Source organism: Protobothrops mucrosquamatus, unplaced genomic scaffold, assembly GCF_001527695.2.
Source record: "Protobothrops mucrosquamatus isolate PMUCROS unplaced genomic scaffold, P.Mucros_1.0 scaffold_229, whole genome shotgun sequence".
NCBI classification, from domain to species: Eukaryota; Metazoa; Chordata; class Lepidosauria; order Squamata; family Viperidae; genus Protobothrops; species Protobothrops mucrosquamatus.
This window is the reverse complement of record NW_015386305.1, coordinates 48653-63468: the sequence shown is the minus strand read 5'-3', so window position 1 is coordinate 63468 and position 14816 is coordinate 48653. Positions and strand designations below refer to the sequence as shown.

Here is a 14816-nt window from a genome sequence, read left to right as displayed (position 1 = left end):
GTCAGGAAGTTTCTCCTTAGTTCTAGGTTGCTTCTCTCTTTGGTTAGTTTCCACCCGTTGCTTCTTGTCCTGCCTTCAGGCGCTTTGGAAAATAGCTTGACTCCCTCTTCTTTGGGGCAGCCCCTGAGATATTGGAACACTGCTATCATGTCCCCCCTCGTCCTTCTCTTCGTTAAACTAGACATACCCAATTCCAGCAGCCGTTCCTTATATGTTTTAGCCTCCAGTCCCCTAATCATCTTTGCTGCTCTTCTCTGTACTCTTTCTAGAGTCTCAACATCTTTTTTACATCGTCGTGACCAATATTTCAGAAGGACCTCCCACCATCAAACTGTGGAGGAACAAGATGAATTTACACCTGAAAGAAACTTGTAGGTCAGTCCAAGAGTTGGTGATGCTGCAATTAGCAAAGCCAGAAATTCCTTCATTAGGCTACCAAGACTTTGCCTTCTAGCTCAGTCTTTCTCAACCTTGGCTACTTGAAGACTTGTGGACTTAAATTCCCAGAATTCCCCAGCTAGCCATGCTAGCTGGGACATTCTGAGAATTGAAGTCCACAACTCTTCAAGTAGCCAAGGTTGAGAAACACTGTCCTAGCTCATCAAAGATTGATGGTTTTGGAAGGTAGGACCCCATTCCCCTTGATTTCCACTAGAGTATCTTCTAGAACACCCATGGACAGGACCCCCGATCTCTTCCTTCAAACCTCATATATTTCAATCTCAGATTTTCCCTCCTTCCTTCCTTGCTTGTTTTCTTGTTCTGCAAAACACATAATAGCATGCAGACCTCTCTCCTTATTCAGTCTCACAGCATGAAAATGGCAAATAACAATAATGATGAGCAATAAGAAGCAACACACAAACACATATACACACACATATCCTTGCAAATCTCCTACGCAGGCATTTTGTTCAGCCAAGTTGCAATCTCTTTATTTGTTAGCATCTTTCCGAGTCCATTTTTCCTTGAATGTTATTACTTTGGCAAGAGTCACACGTAAAACTATTTACAAACAGGAACAAAATAAACCGAATGAATAGTAACAGCAGCAGATGTGTTTAAACTTTGGGGATTTGATTTGTTCCTGCTTCAGAACGACAAGGGAAGAGGTTTCTGCTGAGACTCGGGAGGTGGGTTCATACAATGCACCTCTTCACCCAAGTGAACTAAATACAATTTCTATGTTCACATAACATGTTATAACCAAATGAATAAATTGTATTACAGCTTAATACGATGACCTGGTTCATTAAAACATGCTGAGACAATGGCTGGAAAGACCCCAATATGCTGACTCACAAACAACATTCATTTTAGTTTAATCTACAGTTATATGAACTCAGCCCAAACTTCAATCTTTGTCTTATCCCTTGATTTGGTGTTCTATTGCTTTGATCTCAGTTTTTGGAGCAGATGTTTGCTAGTTGACGCCTGGTTCAATTCAGTGAGAAGGCAAAAACTGAAAACCCTTGCAAATGTTGAAAGCAAATATTTCTCATGTGTTCAAATTATGGCAAGTCCAGCACTTAAAATACAAAACTGCCACTGGAAGGTTTTGTTGTCCTATTTTACATGATCTGCCTTGTGAGGGTTACAATTTGATTAACTTTATTCATTCACCGAAGTCAGGATAGATCCCCTTGAAAAGGCAAAGAGCTACATATGTTGATTTTAGACTTTCATAGCTCCACTCCAGCATTTCAGAATTAAAATCCAAATTTCAAAGTGGGAACAGACCACCTAACTCTACACTCTTCCTTGTATAAGCTCCTCACGGAAATCTACCCCCCCCCCCCAATTTCCTGAATCTCAGACACATTTTGACTTTATGGTTTCTAGAACACTTTGATAGGGTTAAGTCATTAAGGCCCACACAAATAGCTGATTTGTTTGAGTTGGTTGGTTTCGCTTCATTAAGTTACAGCTTGACTTACAATGCATGCATCTTACTTCTGACCTCTGTCAAGTCAAAATTTATGCAAACCGCCAAAACTCTGGAAGTCTGATTGGCACCAAACTATATTAGAAGAGGAGGGCAGGAAAAGAATCACATGCAAAGGAGTTTGGAAGAGCAAAACCAGGTTTTGCTGCCCGCACACCTGAGATTTATCATGTACCGGAGCAGTTCTAGTGACTACCATGAAAATAAGGTATAGGTAGTTCTTTACTTAAGGTCACAACCGAGACCAGATTTTCTACTGCTAAGTAAGGTGGTTGTTAAGTCAGTCATGCCCTATTTTATGGCCTTTTTTGCCATAGTTATTAAGTAAATCATTATTAAGTAGTCATTAAGTAAAACTGACTTCTTTCATTGACTCGCTTGTCAACCGTCTGGGAAGGCCACAAAGAGTGATCACATCACCCTGGAATGCTCAACCATCGTCCATATATATTCCTGTTGCCAAGGCACCTGTACTTTGACCCCACGACTGTGGGGATGCTGTGACAGCCATAGGTGCAAGGAAAGGTTGAAAGTCACTCGTTTCAGTGCCGTTGTAAACTTTGAATGGGCACTAAACTAATGGTTGTAAGCCAAGGACTATCTGTAGACAGAAGTGCACTGCAGAAATTTCTGATATTCAAATAGGACATTAGGTCCAAAATGCTGGTTTCTCAAGAAGAGGCCTAGTACTGCCAGACAAATCAGAATAACAGAACAATAGAGTTGGAAGGGATCTTGGAGGTCTTCTAGCCCAGCCCCCTACTCAAGAATGGGAGAGATCGTGCCAAGCTACATAGAGGCAAAGCTGTACGTGATAGGCTTTGATCTAGCGAGGAAGAAAGGGAAGAAGGATGAATGTCATTTCTCTCCTTGATCAGCCTTCACAGACACAAGCCAAGGAGCAGAACAGTCACAAGGACTGAGCCTTGCAAGCCGGCTACACCTCCCTTTGGTCCATCAGCGGGACGGCCGAGTCGTTCTTCAACCTTCACAGAAGGGACCACCTTCCTATTTTGAACCACGATGCTCCTTTCATCATCTTCGTGACTGTGGTTATGGCCGTGGTTGTGGTCATGACTGTGGCCCTTCTGAGGGCCGCCCACGGATGGGCTCACGGCAAGAGAACGGGTGAGCTTGCTGGAAGTGGAAGCTGCTGCTGCTGTGGCTGTGTTGATCCGGACATACGTCGAAGGGGTAGTGACGGTTGTGTTATTGGTCTCTTGAGCAGGCAGGAAAGCCAGCCGTGGAATGGAGGTGGAGAAGTGTGTCTTGTTGGAGAGATCAGTGTTGCAGAGGTTCCCCGAGCAACAGGAGCCTGAGAGAGTGATGGCAGGACTCCCTTTCCTGACTTTAGTACAATCGTCTTCTTGGACACATCCCTTGATGGGTCTGGTCAGTGAAAAATTGCCTGGGAAAGACGAGAAGCAACGTCAAGGCAGGCATCAAGGGGGAAAAGTTTTGGTCCCAGGTTTTTGTTTTTTCCCCCATTATCAAATCACGTTTAGGCTTTCTAATTCAAGGACAACAAAGCGATTCTTTGCCTTTATCTTTGTTAAAAAAAAAAAAACCAAAAACCCAAGAATGTGAATAATTGTCAAATCACATACTGCACACTCTTCCTATCCGCTCTGTAGCAATTTTGTAACTTGTTTTTAAAAAAACAAGAAAGTTCAAGGGAAGGATGACTATCTGACAGAAAAATATAAATGCTGTTTTGTTTTGTTTTTTAAAAAAACACCAATTAAGTAAAATGTTTTTTTTTAAAAAAGACACATAATTATAGTTCTTAAAAGTTTGCCATTCTCCGAACATGACTAAATGCACCCTTTTAATTTCTTCTTCTATCCTTTTTTTTACTATATGTTGGAGATATAATTCTACACAATTAGAAAATATTTTTTTATTTCAGCTGGGTCAGGGGTAGGCAACCTTGACTCTTTTATGACTGGTGGACTTCAACTCCCAGAATTCCTGAGCCAGCATGGGTCAGCTTGGAAACCTCTCCCTTTCCCCTCAGCATGGCTGGCTCAGGAATTCTGGGAGTTGAAGTCCATGAGTCATAAAAGGGCCAAGGTTGCCTACCCCTGATGGTCTTCACCAAGAGGACATTGATCCTTTACTCATCCCCTTAGCTCTATTAATCCATCTCTCCCCCCCCTTTCCTAGGACAGGAAGAAATCCATCATTTTTATGGATATGTAGTAGTTGCTCCAAACCCCAAGACAGCCAAATTATCCATGGCTTTTGATGACCTTCAGAAGTCTCACCTGCTTTCATAGTGACATTGCCATGGAAACAACCGCGGAAATTATCATAACACTTGACAATGGCAGAATTGTCCAACGGGCACTTTTCTCCAACACAGCTGTAGCATTCCACTCCGTTGGGAATCCGTGCACTCACGTTATCTGGAGATAGAGCCATTAAAAAAAAGTAAATTTTTTAAAAATAGCATTATTGAGGATGAATAAAGAGATGGACTTTAAATTGCTTGAATTCTAGAAGAAGCACTGGAACTGGGTTGGGCCAGGCATATTTATAATTTTCCTTAAACCAGACTAGTGCCAAGATTAGTTGAATAATAATAATAATAATAATAATAATAATAATAATAATAATAATAATAATAATAATAATAATAATAATAATAATAATAATAATAATAATAATAACAACAACAACAACAATAATAATAATAAAGTTGGAAGGGATCTTGGAGGTCATCGAGTCCAACCCCCTGCTCAGGCAGGAACCCTACACCATTTCAGACAAATGGCTGTCCAGTCTCCTCTTAAAAACTTCCAGTGTTGGAGCTAACAGGCTGCCTCAGTTAGTTGTTAATTCCTTTCCCAGAAAGAGGGCTACGGGGATTTATATAAAAGGGAATAATAAAGAAAACAAAACCATTAAAAGCGCATTTGCAAATTATGCAAAAAAGCTCTTCGCCTTGGAACACAAAGGTGCCGCCTGAAGAAACATCGTAGGCTTTTTGTTCTAGGTAAGCTGGCTTTTGTGATTATTGTGTGTTTTACACACAGAGTTGCAACCATTGTTTGTGGGCCTCAGGACAACAAAAGGCAAAAATTCCCTGAAGTTGAACTCATTTCTATGCGAACACATCGATGTAATTTGCTGTGGATGTCTAGATTGGCGTTTCTCAACCTTGGCAATTTTAAGATATGTGGACTTCAACTCCCAAAATTCTCCAGCTGGAGAATTCTGGGAGTTGAAGTCCACACATCTCAAAGTTGCCAAGGTTGAGAAAAACTGATCTATATCTTGCTACTCTTTTCCTTCTTGTGTATTTTCCTTACAGTATTTCCTGTTATTGCTGTTATTATTGTGTTGTTATCATTATTATATTTTTATTCTACCCTTTAATATATAACTTGAGGCAGTGAATATATCTAATACTTCTGTCTTCCATTTTCCCCACAAGAGTTCACAGAGGTAAGCCGAGATAGACTGGCCCAAAGTCACCCAGCCAGCTTTCGTGCCTAAGAGAGACCTAGAAGTTATTTTCTTTACAATTTATTTAATTTACAAGCTTGAGATTTCTCGGGAATGAACCCATGGTGAAACTCAGTCATTCATATTCGGAAAGTTCCAGTTTATTAAGGTTTTGGGAAAATGTTCCAATATTCTCCAGGAACATAGCAGTGGATGGATCAGGCTAACAATCTTCTAAAGTAGAGGCATCATTCTTATGGGGCTGGGGTTTACCCATGGGTTGCAGCTGCAGTGCTTTGATGTCCAGTTTAATGTTGCAGTGGCTTGTGTTGCACTGGTGCAGCTGAGAGAAGGCCAGGATGCCGTGCACCTCCACCGCCTTGTCATTGGTTCCTGGCATGCCCAATCCACAGCCCTTTTCGCCAACGGAGAACTTCCCATGACCTGAAAGAGTGAAGAGGTGACAAAGGAAGACAACATGGCTTAGAACAGGACTATCCAAAGATGGCACCTTTGAGACTTGTGGACTTCAACTTCCAGAATTCCTCAGCCAGCATGGCTGGCTGAGGAATTCTGGGAGTTGAAGTCCACAAGTCTTAAAAGTGCCAATTTTGGAGACTCCCGGCCTAAAAGAATACAAAACAAATAGGTAAATTGCACTCTAGTTGCTATTGTTGGGAAATTGTCTTCAGATAATCCTTGACTTACAACCATTAGTTTAGTGACCATTCGAATTTACAACCGTACTGAAAAAAAGGTGAGTATGACAGATCATCATACTTACAACTATTGCAGCATCCTTACAGTCATGTGATCCAAATTCAGGCACTTGGCAACTGACATGTCTTTACAACAGCTGCAGCATCTTGAGGTTACACGATCACCATTTACAGTACAACCATTCAGTGGTGGGATTAAAACACCTGAACAACCAGTTCTCTTATTGGATGCAGACCTGGGCCTCCGAGGCCTAGAACAGACTTCTGCAAGTAGCATCCATGCACTTCCGGGCAGTCGTTCTAGGCCTGGGAGGCCTCCTCCAGGCCTCTGAGGCCTAGAATGGACTTCTGGAAGCAGTGTACATTCCGCCGGTTCTCCGAACTCAGCAAAATTTAGCTACCGGTTCTGCCGAACTGGTGTGAATGGGCTGAATCCCACCACTGCGACCGTTCCCAACCGGCTTCCAGCAAAGCCACTGCCTTGCTTAGCAATGGAAATTCTAGGTCCCAATTGTGGATGTAATTTGAGGACTATCTGAATTAGACTAGGTCGTGTTAATCTGCAACAGAGCTGGATGTCCTCATCATTTGTGCAGGACTTAAGACTAATAGCAACTGGTATATTCATCATCCCTGAATAAGCCATTACAACATCCTGTAACAGTGTGTTCCACATTCGAATGTTACGGTGCAAAGTGAAATTAAAGCGATGATTGGGCCCCAAGAAAGGAGAAGATTTGATTTTGCATGTGACAACAGCAGCAAAGCTTATATTTGCACAATATTGGAAAAATGAAGAAATACCGTCGGAGGAAGAAATAATTTAAAAAAAATTACCAGACTGTGCAAAAATGGACAGACTTACTTTGAAATCGAAAGAAAAAGAAGAAACAAATTATTTTCAAACTTGGGACTTATTTTACCGATGTTGGAGAAACAAACTACTAGGGATTAAGAATTTAATTTGTATTAGTGAAGGATGAACTCAGACAACCTGTTTGTTGAATAAGCACTGTTGAATTGTATTAAAAAAAATTAATAAAAACTTATTAAAAAAAAAAGAAAGGAGAGGACAATGTCGAGACACTGATTGGAGGGGAGACAAAAGAAGAAAGTGATGGAAGTCTTTGATCTCCTGCTTCCATTATGAAGGATTCATCTCCTCCTGCACTACAGGCAGAATTGGCAATCCCAGCATCCTATGAGTCAAGGGCTCACCAACTGAATGGGACTGCAAGGGCTCCAGGTGTGTAATTATGTAACTCCTCTGAGCATGTATGGAGTAATTCCCCCTGGCTTGCGGAAAAAAAATGATTAGTGCTGTACAGGTAATCCTCGACTTGACGATCAGAATTGAGACCAAAACTTCTGGTGCCAAGCAAAGACAGTTGCTAAGTGAATTTTGCCCCATTTTAGATAAGATAAGGTAAGATAAGATAACCTTTATTGTCATTTTTATACTGCAGGCACAATGGCACACGTCAAAAATGAAATTTAGTTGCCCGCTCTCAAAGTGAAACACATACATGACACACACCTCAACATACTATGAAGAACATATGTATAGACCCACACCCCTACATATACGTAGCAAATAAATATTAAATACTGTCCATCTTGAATATATAACGGAAGGAGGACGCTTGAGAGTTCGCAAGGTTAATGCTGTATGGAATGAAACTCTGGCTGAATCTGGATGTTCTGCTTCGGATACCACGAAGCCCCCTCCTCCCAGAAGGTAACAAGGAAAACAGGTCGTGAAGAGGATGTGTAGGGTCCCAGATAATCTTATGGACCCTGCTCAAGCAGCGCTTCTGTGCTATGTCGTGGTTGTGAAGTGAAACTGGCTTCCCCATTGACTTTGCTTCTCAGAAGGTCCCAAAAGGTGATCACGTGACCCTGGGACACTGCAACTGTCATAACTAGGAATCAGTTGAACTTGTCGAACTAAAGAAGGAATTCAAACCCCAACCCTGTGGTGACACATCCCCTTTGGGGGCTAGAAAAAGCATTTGTAGCTACTCACTCCATTCCACAGCAGCCACGGTTTCCACACAGACGTGGGCATTGCTTGGGCAGGTCAGCTTTTTCAGGTGTTGTTGACTGCAACCGCCGTCACCCAGGTCCACACAGCTATGGCACTCCAGAGCCAAGGCACCTGTATCGGGAAGATGTCCAAAGATGAGCAAAAACCAATTAAAAAAGTGCAAATATACTTTTGTAGACCAGAGGTATCCAACCGTGGCAACTTTAAGACGTGTAGACTTCAACTCCCAGAGCTCTGCAGCCAGCATGGAGTTGAAGTCCAGAGATTCTAAATTTGCCAAGATTGGACACCCCTAGTGCGGATTTTCACAGGAAGCTGAGATGAACTTTGGGGCCTGAAAGGCCACGGTCAAATTTTCTTTCATTCTGATGCCCATTCTTCTTCTTCTCAGCTCGTCACAACCTCATTAAAAGAGGGACAATCGCCTCCAGAAATTGTGGGTGCTCCAACACTGGAGGCTTTTAAGAAGAGATTTGACAGCTATTTGTCTGAAATGGTCTAGGGCACAGCTGGCTCAGGAATTCTGGGAGTTGAAGTCCGCGAGTCATAAAAGAGCCAAGGTTGCCTATTCCTGATCTAAGGTTTCCTGCTTGAGCAGTGGGTTGGACTAGAAGACCTCCAAGGTTTGTTATTCTGTTTTCCCTAGGATTCCTGAATAGTTCCAAGATTGAAGTGATAAGCAAGGAAAAAGCCATCTGTGGTCTGATCGCAAGATCACATCCAAATTAAGCATCTAAAGCAGTGGTTCTCAACCTTTTTAATGCCGCGACCGCAACCGGTCGTAAGTCGAGGACTAAACCCGTCGTAAGTCGAGGACTAAACCGGTCGTAAGTCGAGGACTAAACCGGTTGTAAGTCGAGGACTACCCAACCGGTTGTAAGTCGAGGACTTTCCCTGCCCGGGAGCGCCGCGCATGCGTGGTTCCGCCCCCTGCGCCGGCCGAGGCGTAGCTGGCAAGCGGCAGAGACGGAGCAGGACCACCAGCTGGCCCAGCCCAAGGGAGGTAAGGCACCCGCCGGAAAAGGGGAAAAAAATGGCGGACAAAAAAAATGGCGGACAAAAAAGGGCGGACAGCCTTGCTTGGCGACCCCCGTGAAATGGTCGATCGACCCCAAATGGGGTCCCGACCCACAGGTTGAGAACCACTGATCTAAAGGAAGCAGAGGAATGCTTTCAGGGACCCATCAATCTGGTTGTATGCGAATCACACTGCAAAAGTGGAATTTTAACGTGATTCCTAAAGAAAACTCAGGGCTCCATTTCATTCACTGTCTAATTTGCACGATGAATTTGCAGGTTGCCAGGCAGGTTGCAGGTTGCCCCGATGTTAGCGTCTAACATACATTTTGGACATTAATAATTTGAGAGTGGATGTTTGACCCACAAAGGACTCTCCCTGTGTTTCCTTTTTCCCTCCTGGGCATCTCCTGAATCCAACTTGAAAAATAGTAATCTATTCCCACCCACCCCCACCCCACTTGATGGCTCATCTTGTTTTGAATGCTTTAGGTGCTTCTTCCCAGCCATCTCCAACTGCTCCTACTTCTTCACCTTAATCTGCAGATCTCTGCTTTTTCATTATAGCCTCTTCCGCCCTGTTTTTCTCCTGCATATCCTTCTCTGCTCTTTCATTCTCCGCTCCTGTTCATCCACGCCGGGTGATTGCATTAATCCTGATGACCCCACCCAAGGTGAGACTCATACGAATGTTTCCACCTGTGAGAGCACATTGGGAACACACCCTCCTATGTGTCCAACTGCTCTCCCAGTTTGCTCGTTGTAGCTGCTTCTCCAGAAACAAAGAACTTTTTAAACCAGTGGTTCTCAACCTGTGGGTCGGGACCCCATTTGGGGTCAATCGACCATTTCACGGGGGTCGCCAAGCAAGGCTGTCCGCCATTTTTTTTGTCCGCCATTTTTTCCCCCTTTTCCGGTGGGTGCCTTACCTCCCTTGGGCTGGGCCAGCTGGTGGTCAGCCTGCTCCGTCTCTGCCGCTTGCCAGCTACGCCTCGGCCGGCGCAGGGGGCGGAACCACACATGTGCAGCGCTCCCGGGCAGGGAAAGTCCTCGACTTACGACCGGTTGGGTAGTCCTCGACTTACGACCGGTTTAGTCCTCGACTTATGACCGGTTTAGTCCTCGACTTACGACTGGTTTAGTCCTCAACTTACGACCGGTTGGGGTTGCGGCATTAAAAAGGTTGAGAACCACTGTTTTAAACAGTATAGAGTAGCTTTCATTAATACAGGAACTTGCATATGGATTGATTCGTGTCATCCAAATTGAAGCTAAGCCAAGAGACTTCCACGCACCCTTTTTTCTACTCCCTAACTTTTTGAAAGACGCATTGAATGACAATCCACANAAAGATGATTAAGGGACTGGAGGCTAAAACATACAAAGAACAGTTGCTGGAATTGGGTATGTCTAGCTTAATGAAGAGAAGGACGAGGGGGGACATGATAACAGTGTTCTAAGGGGCTGCCACAAACAAGAGGGGGGTCAACCTATTCTCCAAAGCACCTGAAGGCAGGACAAGAAGCAACGGGTAGAAACTAATCAAGGGGAGAAGCAACCCAGAACTAAGGAGAAATTTTCTGAAAGTGAGAACAATTAACTGGTGGAACGGCTTGCCTTCAGAAGTTGTGGGAGCTCCATCACTGGAGGCTTTTAAGAAGAGATTGGACAACCATTTGTCCAGAATGGAATAAGTTTCACTGATTGAGCAGAGGGTTTGACTAGAAGACCTCCAAGGTCCCTTCCAACTCTGATATTCTGCTTGCCCTCTGCACCCTTGTCTTTACTCATGTTATATTGGTCTGCTCAAATGCAAATAAACAAAGGAGCAAATAAGAAGAGGAAACCACCAAAACTGCCTCTCTCCTTGAAAGACCTGTTAGGATATCTGGAGGCTGAAGGACAGGGTGAAGGCAGAGCTCTTACCAATGAGGAAACAGGTCACCCACAAGCTTCCCACAGTAGCAGCAGTTCAAAGAAAGACCCAGGTTTTCTGCGGTTTTCAATAAACCACAAACATAACCGGAAATAATCTAGCCATCAAATCAAAACAGTGCCTTGAGATTACCCAAGTGCAAAGCTCATTCTGGAATGGTGGATGTCTAGATATGGATGCCTCTCGCCAGAAGTAGTTCTGGACAGTAAACTGAATTAGATAACTCTAAAAAGGGCCTAATGCTGGGAAAGATGGAGGGCAATAGAAGAAGGGGACGACAGAGAATGAGGTGGCTGGATGGAGTCACTGAAGCAGTAGGCCTGAGCTTAAATGGACTCCAGAAGATGGTAGAGGACAGGAAGGCCTGGAGGAACGTTGTCCATGGGGTCGCGATGGGTCGGACACGACTTCGCAACTAACAACAACAAAACGGGTTATTGAAATGATTTTCCCAGTTGAGCTTTAAGTCAGGTTATTGCATAACTTTGCTCAGTCTGGGATTTCTGTGGCTGGCATAATGATTCCTTGCTGACAAAGCTACCTGTGTGGTATAATCCTAAAGAACTGGATATCCCTGGAAAATAAAGTCTTGAGAAGGAGGACTTAGAACTGAAAGGAACCGTTGAGTCCGGTAGAGTCAAACATCCTATGGAAGAGAGATCCATCCAGTCCCCCATTTGAGGCAGGTATGAGTTTGATTGCACGATCGCACACCATGTTTGGAATCCCCTTCTATTCAGCACTCCTATTTTCTTGTTTTGAAGTTATCTTGATTTTATTTCTAACCGCTCTTTCTAGTTTTATAGAAACCATGGTTAAACGTCGTAAAACAAGATTTCTTCTATCCTTTCTCCCCATTTTATAAAATATTGTGTAGGCAGATACACAGCAAGCTTATGCTGAATAGCTAGTTGTAGGTTTTGCAATGTGGGATGTGGTGGACATTAGGCTTCTAAAGATGCCTGCTGGAGAAGAGGCAAACACCTAAACCATGGTTTGTTTTGTTCTTTGAATTATGGTTATCTTTTAGCCTTTGGGGTTGATCGTGGAAGAGAAGATGGGCTTATAAAACCATATTTTTTCCTCAGATGGTAAGGCATTGCCTATTGATCTGAGCCTGCCTGCCTTGGCATGGGTCAGAAGTCACAATGGCATCATGTAGGGCCCAAATTATGTCAACTCCAAAATTCTTGTCATTTGTACAATGACCTCATGACATTTGTGATGTCATCTCCCTCTTGCCTTTGAGGAAATGGTTGGTTCTATCAGCTCTTTATGAGGTGAAGAGAATGGAGGCCAAGATCCTGTTTCCCCAGATCTTCAGTAAGGTTCAGAGATCTTTGGTAAAATCCTCTTCAGCCTCACAGACCCAATGGGTGACCATTTCCTGATGTGTCTACCTAAATAAATGATCATTTGCTCAATGAGATTCATGGTCACCACATCTCTCAGTCTTCCTATAGCTGAAGGTATGAGGATAATGAGGAACCAGCATGCCTTTATGATTTTCCTACCTTGTATTGGGAAGGGACCAAAAGCAGGTTGCCTTATTGTGTCCTCAGTCAAATAGTGAGGGTTTCCCAACCTCAAGAGCTTTAAGATGGGTGGAATTCAACTCTCAGTGCTCCCCAGCCAGAATGGCTGGTTGGGGAATTCTGGGAGTTGAAGTCCCTGCATCTTAAAGCTGCTGAGGTTGAGGGACTCTGAAATGGAGTTACAGCTGCTGTTTTTCATCCTCCCTTTAAACAATTCAGACAGGTACACAGGGGAACTATCGTCCGAACAATGCTGAGAAATACATGAAGCGGATAAATGAAGCCATGCCATACGCCATACGACAAAATTCACCACTGAGTTGAATAGTACAACTGTCCTCACAATTTATCAGCCTGGCTTTTTCAGCTGTGCATCTCAGCTCACAAATAGACAATGGCCTCTATTATTTCATGATAGAAAAAAAGATAGAAAAAAGAAGGGAAACTTTCTTTTGAAGGAAAGATAGGTAGGTAGGTAGGTAGGTAGGTAGGTAGGTAGGTAGGTAGATAGATAGATAGATAGATAGATAGATAGATAGATAGATAGATAGATAGATAGATAGATAGATAGATATAGACACAGACAAACAGATGTAGAGATGAGTGAGATAGAAACATAGGTAGAAACATAGAAACATACATAAATAGGTAGATAGATGATAGAGATAGATTGATAGATGATAGATGATAGATGATAGATGATAGATGATAGATGATAGATAGATAGATAGATAGATAGATAGATAGATAGGTAGATAGGTAGATAGGTAGGTAGGTAGGTAGGTAGGTAGGCAGACAGATAGACAGACAGACAGACAGACAGACAAACAGACAAATTTGCCACAAGATCTATCTTAGAGAAAGGACATACAGTAATCTAAGATAATTTATTTATTTATTCAATTTATATGGCCACCCATTCAAACAATAAGCCTGGGTGACGGCGAACAATCATATTAATTAAAACCAATTAAAAAACCAGCACAATAATGTAAATATATACCGCAGCGGGCACAAATGTGCAACAGCATGGCCTAAAAAAAATTGCTTTGATCTTTGGAGCAACCATTTTGGAACCTCCACGTATTTGTGCCAAGCAAATGCACCAGTTCTTTATTTGAACCTGGTATGGTTAACGCCCTGAAAAACCTTTCATTTAAGGGTTTGTTTAGCTAGAATTTAGATTTATTATAAATAGGCATAGCAATGAGCCGAAGTGGGTAAGTCTGGGTCTCTCATTTCATATCCACGGTGCTTTCCTTGTGCCATAATTTCAACGGCTATATAGAGACGCAAAATGACCATTCCTGAAAGCTGAATCCAGGGAACTCAGAGGATCTAATCACCGTGGACAACTGAACTATTCATCCAAGCTTATTCCAGAGGCTACCCCTTGCTTCCAAGCATTCCTAGCTCTAACATGGCTTATCCTGAAGCTGTATCAGTTGTCATACGATCTTCCATCTCCTACCTTTCATGGAAAACGTCAAAGCCACCAGAAGGACAGATGGGCTTATCCGGAGCTGGAGGTAGGCACCCATCGTAACGTCAGCTAAGTCCCAACCTTTCCTTGGTTCTTTCCCTCTGCCGGTCTTGAGAACGTGCTTCTGTCAAGTCCTTAAAAGATCAAGCTTGCTTAAACATTAAATATAAGTTGATGGCTCTGGCAGGGCGTTTTTTTCTCAACCCCCAGCCACGCCTCCTTAGACTTGGCTGTTCAGCAGCTTCTTGCTAGCCTGGAGGGCTTTTTTCCATACACCCCATCCCACTCTCTAACCCATCACTTCCCTTTCCCAGCACTTGGAAGGTACTTGCCCGGGTGACGCCCCGATTGGGAACTAGAACAGCCAGTTGAGGGTTTTTGTGTTTTTTTTTGGTGTTTTGTTTGACATTCTTCATCCAGGACTTAGAGTCAGGAGAGAACAGTAATTAGAGGCAAGTCTGAACTTGGAGAAGCAAGTGATGGCAAAGATGATGGAAGCCATTGAACAGGAATTCCTGTGTTCTCCATCAAGGGAGAGGTCATGGTAGTTGCTGGGTGGCGGGGGGAGGGTAAATCTCATGTATATAATAGAATAACAGAGTTGGAAGGGACCTTGGAGATCTTCTAGTCCAACCCCCCTGCTCAGGCAGGAAACCCTATACCACTTCAGACAAATGGTTCTTT

At 43.2% G+C, this 14816-nt stretch overlaps 1 protein-coding gene across 1 annotated transcript; it reads right to left on the bottom strand.

Annotated features, from left to right (window-relative positions):
• Positions 1-2814: 2814 nt before the first annotated feature.
• On the bottom strand, positions 2815-14300 carry LOC107299680 (ly6/PLAUR domain-containing protein 3-like). Its single transcript, XM_015829031.1, has 5 exons — positions 14121-14300; positions 8141-8272; positions 5669-5839; positions 4213-4353; positions 2815-3353 (listed from the first exon to the last, which is right to left on the bottom strand). The coding sequence occupies exons 1-5, from the start codon at positions 14188-14190 to the stop codon at positions 2827-2829; spliced, it is 1041 nt and encodes a 346-aa protein (XP_015684517.1). The 5' UTR covers positions 14191-14300; the 3' UTR covers positions 2815-2826.
• Positions 14301-14816: the final 516 nt, after the last annotated feature.

Excerpts from the sequence above, each read along its gene's own strand:
- LOC107299680 (XM_015829031.1), bottom strand. The coding sequence starts at position 14,190 with ATGGGTGCCTACCTCCAGCTCCGGATAAGCCCATCTGTCCTTCTGGTG. Across the intron at positions 4,354-5,668 it reads ACTGCAGCTGCAACCCATGG|ATAACGTGAGTGCACGGATT; the intron begins GTAAACCCCAGC and ends CTCTATCTCCAG. Across the intron at positions 3,354-4,212 it reads CAATGTCACTATGAAAGCAG|GCAATTTTTCACTGACCAGA; the intron begins GTGAGACTTCTG and ends CGTCTTTCCCAG.